This window comes from Stigmatopora nigra, chromosome 6, assembly GCF_051989575.1.
Source record: "Stigmatopora nigra isolate UIUO_SnigA chromosome 6, RoL_Snig_1.1, whole genome shotgun sequence".
Taxonomy (NCBI): Eukaryota; Metazoa; Chordata; class Actinopteri; order Syngnathiformes; family Syngnathidae; genus Stigmatopora; species Stigmatopora nigra.
The window spans coordinates 12910485-12924060 of NC_135513.1; the positions used below are offsets into that span (position 1 = coordinate 12910485).

The following is a 13576-nucleotide window of genomic DNA, read 5'->3' on the forward strand; positions in this document are numbered from 1 at the left end:
TACAACTTTGCATTGTTTTTCTAATCTGGACATTTGCTCCGTTGTCCTTGTCTAGTTAAACCTATGGCTCGGGAGCCACATGTGGCTCTTTAGATGGTTGCACATGACTCTCTGCTAACCTGTGAGCTAAAATACGGAAACTGCTGGTGACAAGGATGAGATACTATGTCTAGAACTGCTTTAATATTGTTTTTTTTTTGCATTAGACTTCTAGAATGCATATTCGTTGATTAGCAACTGCGTAAGAATGTTGTCAAAAGTATTCAGAGTTTTTTTCCACTTTAAAAGTGGTGAAATTACATTAAATTAATTCTTACAAATCCTGCAAAAACAGTCTCAGAAATAACACAATTTTTCTTAAGACTGGAAATGGCAAAGCAGCTTTTAAAAGCCCACATGTTTTTGAGCAAATACTTTCGTATAAAGTCCCCCCAAAAATATGTTTTCAATATCTATAGAGACTGCAATTGGTTTAAAATGAAGTGCCAGAATGGCTTTGTCTTCCTTCCTGTGTTCAGAAAAGGACATAAAATTAAAAGGCAGCCAGCAACCCATAATAACCCTAAAAAAACCTCAACAATGCAACCAAGATTTCCCAAAAAATGCACGTTAAATGCATATTTTTCCCAATAAATGCCACACAATTACTATTAAAATCACATGTAAACACAATATTTTCACGACTATAAGGCGCACCGCATTATAAGGCGCACCCTCAATGAATGACATTTTTTTTCCATATATAAGGCACACTGTATCATAAGGCACACTGGATTATAAGGTGCACTGTCAATTTTGGAGAAAATTTAAGACTTTTAAGTGCGCCTTATAGTCGTGAAAATACGGTACCTGTGGGAATGGTTGACTTTTTTCCACTGTTGCCAACCTCTCCATTGAATGTGACTGTTCCATTTGTTGTTGTTTTTTCTTAGAACCCCCCCTGCATTAGATAATAGCATTATCACATCAAAACTCTGGGCAATTAAATGTAGATTACACTGTAATTCAAAGTCTGGTGCATTAGTCTTTGCTCCATCATGGAGCCATCTAATACACCTCTAATGCATTCAGACAGTAATATCCAGCACTAATCCTTGATAATGTTCAGTGCTACACCTCCCTAGAGATTAAGCAAGCTATCTCCCTTTTAAAAGCATTTTCAGACTAACCAAAAGCGGGGTACATCCCTCAAAAAAAATTAAAAAAAATACACCTTTAGGTGGCGCCGCTAAGTGCATGGAGCTCAAAGCAATAGTTGAATCCAGGTCAAATGTTTTATATACACTTTTGCTAAGTGATGTTTTGTTAGAGTTGCTAACATTTTGCGGCTATTAACGACCCTGTGACAAATCACCTTTGCGATTGGTCACCTTAACCTTCGAAAAACGAGAAAATGTAGGATTGTGAAATAAAAGATGTTAACTGATACATTAAAAAGACTGTTTTTGTGTGTCAAGTCAATTACAATAGGGAGACTTGACTTTACATTGTGTGCAGAATTCTATTCAACAACATTTACATTCTTGCAAAATGACCTCACTGAAAGTGTGTACTGTGTGTGTATGTGTGTATTTGTTAGTGTTGGACAAAAGAATGGCCGACATACTGTGAGCTGTGCAGATGAGCTTAGCGATTTAGCTGACGACGATGGAGCCTGATAAAACTTTGCATCATCTGACATTAATAGGAAAGAAAACGTATATCAGCAAAGTGCTATATTTTCTTTAGTATGCCATCAATCTATGGGTTTGTCAGAAGCCTATTTTGCCTGTAGACAAATGTGAGAATTTGCAAACTACCTTTTGTAGAGAGGAATCTTCCCTACTTCTTGCATCCACTTAAAAAAGTCACCTCTACTAACACACGTTTACAAGAGACCAACAAACTATCTTTGACAAGCCAAAGCAAGCATTAAGCACATGTTTAGTATATTAATATCCTATAAAATAAGGTGTAAGAATAATCAGGCCACTTTATACCATATTTTGTATTAATTATACAATATTTTATACAATTACTGTACATCAGGGGTGCCCATTACAGTAATCCCTCGAATATCGCGGTTCATGTGTCAAAGTGGCGGCCCGGGGGCCAAATCTGGCCCGCCGCATCATTTTGTGTGGCCCGGGAAAGTAAATCATGAGTGCCGACTTTATGTTTTAGGATCAAATTAAAATGAACAGTATAGATGTATATTAAATTTCCAGATTTTCGCCCTTTTAAATCAATATTTGTAATTTTTTAATCATTTTTTCTGTGTTTTTAGTTAAAAAAACATTTTGTAAAATATAAAAATATATTTAAAAAAGCTAAAATAAACATTGTTTTAGATCTATATTAAAATGTAATATTCAGGGCTTTTAATCCAGTTATTTTAATCCATTTAGAAAAAAAATATTTAGATATTATATCAATAATGATCCAGCCCACGTGAAATTAAGCTGACGTTAAAGCGCCCCTTCGAACCAACCCGAGTCTGACACCTTTGGTATAAAAGATTTACACAAAAAATCCTCTATCTTTTGTACTTTAAGACATTTCAGGAATCTAACCATGACCTCACTTGACTTGTTCGTCAACACCGTCCTTCATTGAAAGCCTCCAATGAATAAGACAGACATCACGACCGGATCAAACCAGTCTGCACTTAAAAACAAGCAAGTGTTTGCTTCCATAGAAATGTATTAAATACTTTATCAGTAAAATTGGCAGAGTAGCAAATACAGCTAAGCCATTTGAAGTAAAGGGCAGAATCTACTGACCAAATGGGTCGTACTGCCAACACCGACAGATAGTACACTCTTAATTTCTCTCCGATGTGCAATAGGATTTGGAGGTGATAAATAATGCAGCTGCCATGATTTATTAGTCTGAGCTCAATGAGGTGGAGCTCCATTGATTGGAAGGAAGGAAGAGATGTTGAGAAGCTTTCAGGGAAGTCCACATTTTCATACTAGTTGGAATAGTTTAGTCCAGTTATGAATGATGAACTCATGGTTTTTGTGAGGATTGTTTATTTCTTAATATGGGAAGACTGCCTTAAACTGTGACATCATATCTGGGAATAAACAAGATCTAGAACAAGGGTGACTAAGTCAGTTTTTGGCGTGGTTGTTATGTCTTTTGAGGAGGCTGGCAAAATTAATCGATAAATGAATTGGCAGTTTTTTCGATTGTGCTGATTGATGGATAAATTTTTGTGATTAAAATTTGTAAAAATGTTCTATTTGACATAATAATAATAGCAAATATTCAGTTGTAGTGGATTTTTTTTACATTTATTTACATTTTTTTAATGAGAAAAGAGGGCAAATATCAAATCTATCTATGTTTTAACCTTTTGTTTTGCTTTTTTAAATATTTAGATATCTTTTTATATATTTCGATCAAAGGAAATGGATCAAAAACTCTAAATATTCAGTTTCTTATCTATCTTTGTGATCTAAAACAAATATTTGTCTCTTAGTAAGGATAATAAACATCTTTTTATCATTTATTTTTCATATCAAAAGGAAACCAAATATTTTTTAAAGAATTATGATCAATAATATAGTGCAAAACAGAAAACATGGCTATATATTCATTTTTAGATTTCGAATAAATGCTTTTTGAACTAAAACAACAACAAACATACAATTTTGGATTAAAAAAGACAATTGTTGATTTAAAAGGGGAAAAAACAGGAAATACTCCCTATACATCTCTTATCTTCATTTAAATGTGATCATAAAATCGAACATCGGCACTCATAATTTACTTTCTCGGGCCGCACAAAAAGATGCGGCGGTCCTGATTCGGCCCGCGGGCTGCCACTTTCACACCAATGAAGGTTTATATTCGCACTCCACATATTGTTGCTTCAAGGAAATCTACTGAAGTGCTACTTCACATCTAGATAAGAATGTTTAGCTGTATCTAAATAAAACGAGAGAAGTACTGGAAGCTAATTGTGCTGTGGGACGTAGTGTAGTATTCTAAGCCCACTATAGAAGGCCAAGGCTTTGAAACAAGACTCAACAGGAAAAGAAGCCAAGAGTTGACGGACGGATTGTTCTGGAAGCAACAAAACATCTCCACATAATGTTTCCACAACGTTAACTTTGCTTCCGGCATCCCTTTGCTCTTATAACGTGAAAAAATCTGTCTAAAAATTCAATTTTATTCTCCCAAAACATCATTTTATCTGTTTTTTACGCAACAAAACTGCGACTTTTCTTCAAAATTAGCAACAAACGAAGGAAAATCTCCTCAAAATGGGCTGTTTATGATCAAAAAATGTGATGTAATGTGGTGCAATGTCTATTTTTAGCAAAGGGGACATTTACAGGGATGAAAATGAAATGTCAATCCTGTTACAGAAATGTCACCCTCCCGTTTATCACCTTGTCATTTTTTTTCGAGCGGCGACTGAGAGGCCGGCTGGAGGACTTGACCTCTATTTTTTTAGAAGAGCGCCTTTACCTTAATAATTTATGGCTAAACACATTTTATAAAGTGAGGACCTTTCTAACTTTTAAAAGTTGCAGTGGAAATGATCGCCACTTGATTGGGGAGTCATTATTTATTCAACATGTCTAGAAAGGGAATTTATGAAAAGGGAAAAAGGCTTCCTTGCTGCAGAGATTTGAAACCCAATAAAGTGTTTCTGGGTTTATTATGACAAAGTGTTAAATAGGGTTGTCATGTTCAGCATTGAAGTGAAGTGTATGAGAGTTGGGGGGACTTTTGGGGGGGTCCTTGGGTCTGCTAACTAGGGTTGCCACAATTAATTGAGTATTTAATAGATCTGTGATGACTTGAAAGGAGAACTTTTCTATCATAAATTATTTAGAAGCTGATTTGTCACCCTAAAAAATGCCAAATACTCTTTTTGAGGCTAAAGTTACATTGACACATTAAGGGTACATTGTTGCTGTTTTTCTTGCTTTTTGTTTTTATTTTACATTTTGTATTTGTTTACAAAAATGGGGAATCTGAAAATGTTCCGGTTATTTTTTTAAATTTATATATACATATGTATATATTTTATTTTGATTTTTTAATCCCCATGACCCTTGTGAGGATAACCAGTTCGGAAAATGAATTAATAAATGTTTTATATTCATTATTTTTTAATTTTGCTTTAAGCAAAAAAAAAACTAATATCCTGAGAAAATATATATTCTATTCAACCATTTTTTCAGAATTTTTTAATTAAAAAAAACTAAAATAATCAATATTCATTGATTGAATTATTAATTCTTATTTTAAGACATCATAAATATTCTCAGATTTATTTTGTCCAGCTGAAACATTTACAATTCATTCATTCATTCATTTCCCTTTCTCTCATCCTCACAAGGTTCACAAGGGGTGCTGGAGCCTACCTCAGCCAACAGTGGCCACCCTGTATGTATTGTCAGCCAATTGCATGGCACAACGAGGCAAACAACCAATCACAATCATAACTATGGACAATTTAGATTATCCAACCAGCCTAGCGTGCATGTTTTTGGAACCTAAACTAAACCGTAAAACCCAGATAAAAACCAGGCAGTCACATTTAAATGTCATTTTAACAACAAAATACCTGGTTGCGCATGATTGGATGTTGCTGGCCCTTTAAAAATCATCCAGCGGGCCAAATCTGCACCCTTAACCACAAGTTTGACACTTGTATGACAAATGATGACCTTTAAATAGACTTTTTGCAAACACCCCCCCAAGTATAATTGCCCTGAATTACAAAGACCAAACACCTTGGAGGGTGTTGATCTTCATGTGTACACCAGATACAAGCCATCCTACTTGAAGAGTTTAGTGAGAAAAAACAACCAATAATCCTTTGTGCTTTACACCTAGTGACATCAACTACATCTCGTCTTTCAACAAGGAAATACAAACATTGCCAAATTACAGCCAGGAAAAATGGAAGCACAAAAAAAACATACCTTACATAGAATCTGAACATTGATAAAAAAAATGACGTGTGTCAGATTTGGTTTACCTTGGCACTGAAATCCTTGTTTTCCAAAGCCCCTGTGGAAGAAAAATAAAGATTAAATTCAGTTATTTTAAATATGATAGCTCTTTTTGTGAAATTTAAATGTTTTACAGTATAAAACAGTGTTAAATATATTATTTTTCCATGTTCATTAATAGAAGGGGTAACCGATTGTTACAAAAAATGACCTAAAAATAGCTTGAATTTGGATTCTGAACCAAAAGATAGACGTTTGCCCTTTAAAAATTCAATTTTAATTGAACTAGATGCTTTTATTCTCATTAAAAAAGAATAATGTAATTTAAAGCTTCACCACGAAATGCCCAAACAACAACAACAAAAAAACAGACAACAAATAATCAGTAAATAATAATACATAAATTTGTCAATACAACAACTAACACATAAACCGAGAAATTAAAATAAATATATGATCAATAAATAATAGGTAGTCAACTCAACAACAAACCAATAAATTAATATAAATAAATAAGCAATAAATAATAATTAATAAATCAATAGTCAATTCAACAAAAAAACAAATAAACCAATAAATTAAAATAATAAATAATCAATAAATAAGTAATGCAAAAATAAGTAGTCAGCATAATAAATAAGTAGTAGGAAAAACTAAATAAAATTAAAATAAAGGGTTAAAGCTGTCAGGTATCAATTAGTTTTATTGTGCCTGAAAGGGTTAATTGCCTGAGAAAATCCACTTTTGATTGTCGAAACGTGTGTTTTGCAGATTTACATGATCTGGTTGGGAGAAGTTACCTAACATTCGAGGGAAGTTCAACAAGGGGGTCTTTTAGAGGGGGTCTTGCAAAGTTGCAATCCAATATAATATGCAACAGGCTGCCTGCATGCGTGGGTGAGTGGGTGAGTGAGCGAGTGAGTGGGTGAGTGAGCGAGTGAGTGGGTGGGGGCGGATGGCTTACCAGATGAAGTCCGTGCAGTGGCTGCAGAAAGTGGGCTGCTTGAAGAATCGAGCTGTGAACTTATGGTTCTTGACTTCGTGGACGTTTTTCTGCCTCAGGGCGCCTTTACGAGCAAACCTGTTGGCCACGTCCTCGCTGGACGACTCGTTCAAACTTGGGTCAGCCATGTTGAGCGCAGGGAGAAAAAAACTCACCGTCGCTTGTGTCGGTCTTCGATCGAAGTGTCTTGCTTTCTTGTGCGGCGATCAGTCGGGAAAGAACCAGGGAAAAAGAGAGAGAGAGAATGGGTGAGAGAGGGAGGGAGTGAGGGCTTTCCTCGCCTGTATACTTTCTCGCCTGTCAGCTGGAAGCGTCATCAAGCCAGCCATGCTGGAAGGCAAAAAGTACAACCGGTAGTTTCTTCAAAGTAAAAGTATCGCTATTTCCTCCAAAATTAATCTTGAGCGTGTGTGCGTGTGTCAATAGTTCAGCTTCACAAAACTGCACTAGGTTGCCACCATGTGGAAAACCTGAGCATTACAATTAGGGGCCTCATTGGAAAGGTCTTGCCTTATTATAATAAATATCTACTAACGAATTAAATAATTTGGATTTATGACAAGGCACGGTAAGTGTACAAGTATTTTTAAAGATATGAAGTGCGGATACATTATACATATAGTAGTATTTACTGATTATAAGTTGGTACAAAATGGATTAAACGACGAAATATTAATCTCAATTTTATTTTGATAAGCAAAAATAAAGAATATACACAATGCACTATTTAATAAATAATGCTCTATTCATTACATTTGAGTTAACAAATTGAAAGAAGGTTTTTTTCGATGAGGGGCCCAGTTTAGCATCTCGTTGGAGGGAGGGGAGGAGGGGGAGGAGGGGGGTGTTTCCTGTAGTCTCGCGAGATCGAGCAAAGTCCCGTCTTTCTTAGTGCAGCATGGCCGCGCTATATGAGGGCTACACGTTGTGTGGACTTGTTCCATTGCAGAATCTGGCAAATTCTGGAATTCAGGGCATCGAAGCGGAGAGGGATAGTGACCATGTAATCGTAACCGACTCATTCAGATCTGTTACTCTTTACAAGGTAACTTTTAACCTATTTTTGGAAGCTTGAGCAATTTGCAGCTAACCGGTTAGCTAAAAAGTCAGACTTGCACAACTCGTGTTGGCGTCCTCGTTGCTTTTCAGCACCTACAATGCAGTGTTTTATTTTCACAACAGCATTAAAACCAATTTGTTTTGTTCTGGGTATTAACATTAAATTGATTTCTGCAGGTTTCTGACCAAAAGCCACTGGGAAGCTGGACTGTAAGACAAGACAACAGTTTGTCATGTCCAGCAGTCTATAACACACAAACAAAAGAATATGTGGCAGTAACAGACAACAAGGTAAATATACAACATATTTAGCACTTTTTCATATATAGTGAGCGCCGTAAAGGTGTATGAAAGGGGGGCACGTAATAACAGGCAGGGTCCGTCATTGTAAAATCACTTACAATGTTTTTCATAATGTATTTTCAGGTGATCAGAATCTGGAAGGAAGACGACATTTTAATAGATAAGACATTCAAAGCCACTGTAAGTATTATCTACTACATGCTAATACTACTGCTACTACTACTAATAGTAATACTAATACTACTGTTACTACTACTAATAGTAATACTACTACTACTACTAATAGTAAGACTACTGCTACTACTACTAATAGTAAGACTACTGCTACTACTACTAATAGTAATACTAATACTACTGTTACTACTACTAATATTATTACTACTACTAATGGTAATACTACTGCTACTACTACTAATAGTAATACCACTGCTACTACTACTAATGGTAATACCACTGCTACTACTACTAATAGTAATACCACTGCTACTACTACTATTAATAGTAAAACTAATACTACTGCTACTAGTAATACTAATACTACTACTGCAAGTAATACTACTGCTGCAAGTAATACTACTAATGTTACTAATAGTATTGCTAATATTACCCCTACTAATACTACTGCTACTACTAATACCACTAATACTACTGCTACTACTAATACCACTAATACTACTGCTACTACTAATACCACTAATACTACTGCTACTACTAATACCACTAATACTACTGCTACTACTAATACCACTAATACTACTGCTACTAATACTATTGCTACTTCCAATAATAATACCAATTATTAAAGCTTGGATGCAACCGTTTTATTTTTTTAGTAAATATATTATGTCGTGTACAGGTCTTGTCGGACATCTGGAGGATCCACTGCGTTGCTGGCGGAGATCCTGTGGTCTTGTTTAAGAGAGGAGCAGTCAGACTTCTGGATTCTCTTCTTGCAGCTCCTCAGCAAACTGTTGAAGAAGTCTTGGATTCTGATGAAACCATAAGGTGCTGTTAACTTAATTTGATGTTCTGTTATTAAAGGACTTTTCATCATTAGAGATGGAATTTTCTTTCTTTTTGCGTTCAGATGGAGCACAACCATAGTGGCAGAAAACCAGCAATTTCTCATCTTCACAACAGAACAGGTACCAGATTTAGTTCCTTACCTATGAGAAACCAGACAATGTGTTCCTGTAGTAGCATTAGCGAGCGAAAAACAATGACATCATAACAGTGCGTCCAGTCATATACTTGATAAATCAAGAAAAAGGAAACCCCAAAAAGTACTAAGAATATTATAAGTGAATATAAATTCATAATCATCATTACTTTTTAAGAGATGGCTGTACAAACTTTGTGATAATATTCATAATAAAAGTGTATTCCATGTTGATTTTAACCAAAATTTTATCTTTCTTTAGAAAGGGGACAATTTCCTATACCTCCAGAACCTGAAGCCAAACACAGTACAGAAGTACCACTTGGAGCGAGAAAGTTCCGGCCTAGCCCCCCTTAGCTTCTCGGTCGCCTGGAGAAATCAACTCATCCATCTACTATACCTCTGTAAGCCGCCATTTTGTCTGTTAAGTAGATACATATATGGATTTATTTATATATATTTAACCGCTTTTCATTTTAAAATGATATAATGCAGATCCTAATGGTCGCGTGTACCAGAGTGTGATATCCGCACGGGGGCCACGGTCCGAAGACGAGTCCCAAAATTCACTTCCATTGCCTCGCAACCTGCTGCTATCTCTAAATGTCGGCAAGGATCAGCTGAATGCAGCTTCTGCCCTCCTGCTAGATGAAGCTCACGTGGCTATTGTTGGGGTACCGCACCCCTCAGTTGCAGATGGGAAAGGTACTTGAATATTTTCTTGAAGATAATTCTTTCTTACATTAATCCATAATTTATTGAGACATTTCCCTGAAAATACCATGTACCTTCCCTTTTCAGACTTTCTCTGCATCTGGAATACCAATTTCCAGACACTTCAGGCAGGGAAAGAAATGGCGGGTAAAATTTTTGGACAGGTAAGCACATAACACATGCATTTTTTTTTTGTTACAACCACATCTTAAATGTTTTATTTCATTGTTTAAAATGGCTTTGGTGGTCAAAAACTATTTGAACCCAGACCTCCTTAGTCATCATTTGAATGATATGCCAAGGTATCCTGAACTCCTAGCTACTGAGTGCTAATGGAGGACTGTATAACTTTGGTAGAACATCATTACTGCTCTCCACTGTGACAGGGATTTCCCTCCCTGCTCATAACTTAATAGCAGCTGACAAGCTTAGAATTGAAATCCTTTAAAAATGATTTAACACTTCGTTTTTATTTATTTATTTTTTAGCTATGGTGTTTCTCCAACAAGTTATTCATTCCACACGGCAAAACGCTGTCTGTTATTCCTTATGAATGCAGCAAATCTTCACTTGCTTCTGCTTTGGGAAAACTGAAGCAATCCAGGACTGAAGGTAAGCTACATTTATTTAACTCACAGTTCAAAGAATCTAGATATGGCCGTATTTAAATATGATTCATCCAATTAAATCGCTTGATTGAATGTCTTTTCCTTTATTTTGATAGAATCCAGACCTCTTTTGTCAGTGCCGTCTTGGAGCAACATATTACATGATGAGAGTATTCAACCGCCAAGAACTTTAGAGCCCAGGAAATTGGTATGTAGGGTAATTTTTAAAGATATTTCACTTGGTGAATTGTTGTCAATCCCACACAAAAAAAGCTAGATTGGATGACAAAATTTGAACTGGGAACTGTGCACCATTATGTTGTTTTTGTATGAAACCCATATATTATACATAGGTAATTTGTAGGCCATTATTTTCACAGAGATCTACACGGAGAAGCCAGTTGGCCCCCAATCAAAATGTTGAGCAGGTTCTGGAGCTTGCCAAGGTAATATTTTTATTGATTTACACAAAGATTTTGAAATCTACTGACCTTAAATTTAACTTATTTATTTGTGCACTTTATAATGAAGCCTTAAATGTCTTTATTCTTGTATAATGACAATAAAGGCATTCAATTCTCAGGTAAATATGTTCATTTTTTGTTTGTTTATGCTTCTTAGACTGCATCAATTGGGGAAGTGCAGAAAAAAGTAGAAGAGCTTTTTTCTAGAAATGAAATCAAAGATCTGAATCAATCTGTGGGACAATTGGCATCGGTTCTGGTGTCCCGCAGTTTGGCTGATGCTGCATTCTATCCGTCGTCAACACTGGCACAGCTTGTAAACACCCAGTCTTTGTGCCACAGGTCAGTAAAACTTAACTATGTTTTTAATGTGTTAGTCTTTTAATATTGCAAAAAAAAATTCCAGGAAAAAAAAGTTCATAGAAATGTGAAAATCCAACTTTGCTGTTTTTCGTTTATCGCAGCCATGTCTGGTCTACAAAGGCCGCAATATTCGAGGGATTACTGTAAAACAAATGCAATCTCTTTACAGCGTATGCCCTGAGCTTGTGCAGCTGGCCCTGGAAAAGAAAGATTACTTCCTATGTCAGCTCTGCTTACAGTTCTTCCCTGACATCCCAGAATATGTCACCTGCATCTGTCTGAAGGCTTTCATTAGGTAGAATTTAAATGTTGACTTAAAAAAATGGGGGGAAAATGTGTTGTTTGCCAAAAATTAAGTTTTTATGAAATGTTTCAGCATGCAAGACAACGACGCAACAAAAATTAATCTGGAGCCTGACAGTGTCTCCTTCATGGAAACATTAATTGCCAGAGAACATGGTGTGGTCGGCTCACAGAATGGTTTTAACGACAGTTCCTCTTCAGAAAACCATTTAGCCGGCACAATGACAGAATTGGAAGATGACAAGATGGAAACGCCAACTGAACAAAGTTGCCCTGTAAGCTTAAAAAGGGCTGTTTTACTGTATCCTTTAAAAAAAACAACAACATTAAAGACACACAACAAGTGCGACCTATAGTCCGGAAAATACGACACAAATATCAGTGTTGAAAATGATCAAGTTATTTGGAATCTTGACTTGAACCCGTGCAGAAATGAGATCCTGCAGACGGCATACAGTGACGATCTCCTTCTACCGCATTTGAAAGATCTTTCCTCTCAGCACGTTCTAGTAAGATCCCAGAAAATCAACATTTTATGCATAAAGTATATCCTTCAGTTGTTTTAATAAAACTTTTTTTCTCCTATCTAGCTTTTCCTCCGGTATCTGCACTTCCTCTACTTAAGATATGATCAAGATACTTTCCCTCATAGCCATGGTTATCGATCACCAAGTATGACACAGGTTTGTAACAATAAATCATATGGGAATATGCTTTAATACATGTTATCTTAGTTTTTTTTTGTTTGAATGACAAGTGAGTGATGTTTCATTCTCTTTTGTTACAGATTATGGATTGGGTTTGCCTGTTGTTGGATGCTCATTTCACAGTTCTTGTCATGACTTCAGAAGCTAAAGGGCTATTGCTAAACCTACATAGCTATATTAGTTCGCAGGTATGTCATGGTTATTTACTTGAGGATTGTTTATTAGTTATTTGAATCCATGTTGGTGTGTAACATGTTTTAATCTGATTATTTTGTACATTGACAGGTGAAACTATTTTCTGAACTTGGGAAAGTTGAAGGTAGTCTTCAAGAACTCCAACGAATGAAGATAAAAAAGGATGTTGGACAGTATTCTATTGAAGTTATCGAGCTTTTTTAAATACATTTTTGAGTGTCATGTCTCCTCCATTTTCATTGAATGGGATTTAACCATTATGATGAATGGCTAAATGCTAGTGATCAGAACTAAATATGTAATAAGTTTCTATGCATTTATTTTTTAAAAGCAAGTTTATTTCATTTAAATTTCTAGTCCGTTTCATGTCTTATGATGAGATATTGACTTTTCATTTGTGTTGCTGCTCTTGTACATTTGCTTGTTTGTTGTTGTTTTTTTCTAAATATATATATAAAAAAACTTGATAACATTGTTATATAAGATTTTTTTTCTGCATGAATGTTTTTGTATATACCTTAATTTACAGACTTTATTTTGTTCTGGGGTTTAAATAGATCTAGTCCAGGGGTCTGAGCTTCCTGAACTACCACATTTCAAGTCTTTCGTCATTCTGTTGTGGTTTCTTAATTCTTTGGAAAATGAATATTTTATTAAAATTTATTTTCTTTAGTCTTCAATTATACTTCCAATTTTTTTTGATAATGTTTAGTATTTAGCAATTAGTGACAAACACAA

The 13576-nt window shown here is 35.5% G+C and overlaps 2 protein-coding genes across 2 annotated transcripts in view; one reads left to right on the top strand and one right to left on the bottom strand.

The window, feature by feature from the left end:
* Positions 1-7282, bottom strand: part of LOC144198709 (protein kinase C alpha type-like) — a 49879-nt gene extending 42597 nt beyond the window's left edge. The window contains exons 1-2 of the mRNA XM_077719861.1: positions 6925-7282; positions 5987-6018 (exon numbers count right to left, since the gene is read on the bottom strand). Coding sequence (XP_077575987.1) covers positions 5987-6018; positions 6925-7091 — 199 coding nt within the window. The 5' untranslated portion in view covers positions 7092-7282. The remainder of the gene's footprint in view (positions 1-5986; positions 6019-6924) is intronic.
* A 547-nt stretch (positions 7283-7829) lies between these two features.
* Positions 7830-13518, top strand: nol11 (nucleolar protein 11). The gene is made up of 18 exons (XM_077719860.1): positions 7830-8008; positions 8200-8313; positions 8449-8505; positions 9182-9330; positions 9413-9470; positions 9747-9888; positions 9980-10189; positions 10286-10362; positions 10687-10810; positions 10923-11014; positions 11187-11252; positions 11428-11612; positions 11803-11928; positions 12010-12237; positions 12367-12445; positions 12527-12619; positions 12724-12831; positions 12929-13518. The coding sequence occupies exons 1-18, from the start codon at positions 7862-7864 to the stop codon at positions 13040-13042; spliced, it is 2169 nt and encodes a 722-aa protein (XP_077575986.1). The 5' UTR covers positions 7830-7861; the 3' UTR covers positions 13043-13518.
* The last annotated feature ends 58 nt before the right edge of the window (positions 13519-13576 follow it).

Bases quoted from the DNA above. Each gene is read 5' to 3' on its own strand.
- nol11 (XM_077719860.1), top strand. From the start codon at position 7,862: ATGGCCGCGCTATATGAGGGCTACACGTTGTGTGGACTTGTTCCATTG. The intron at 9,331-9,412 runs GTGCTGTTAACT...TTTTGCGTTCAG, and splicing joins GATTCTGATGAAACCATAAG to ATGGAGCACAACCATAGTGG. The intron at 11,613-11,802 runs GTCAGTAAAACT...ATCTCTTTACAG, and splicing joins ACCCAGTCTTTGTGCCACAG to CGTATGCCCTGAGCTTGTGC.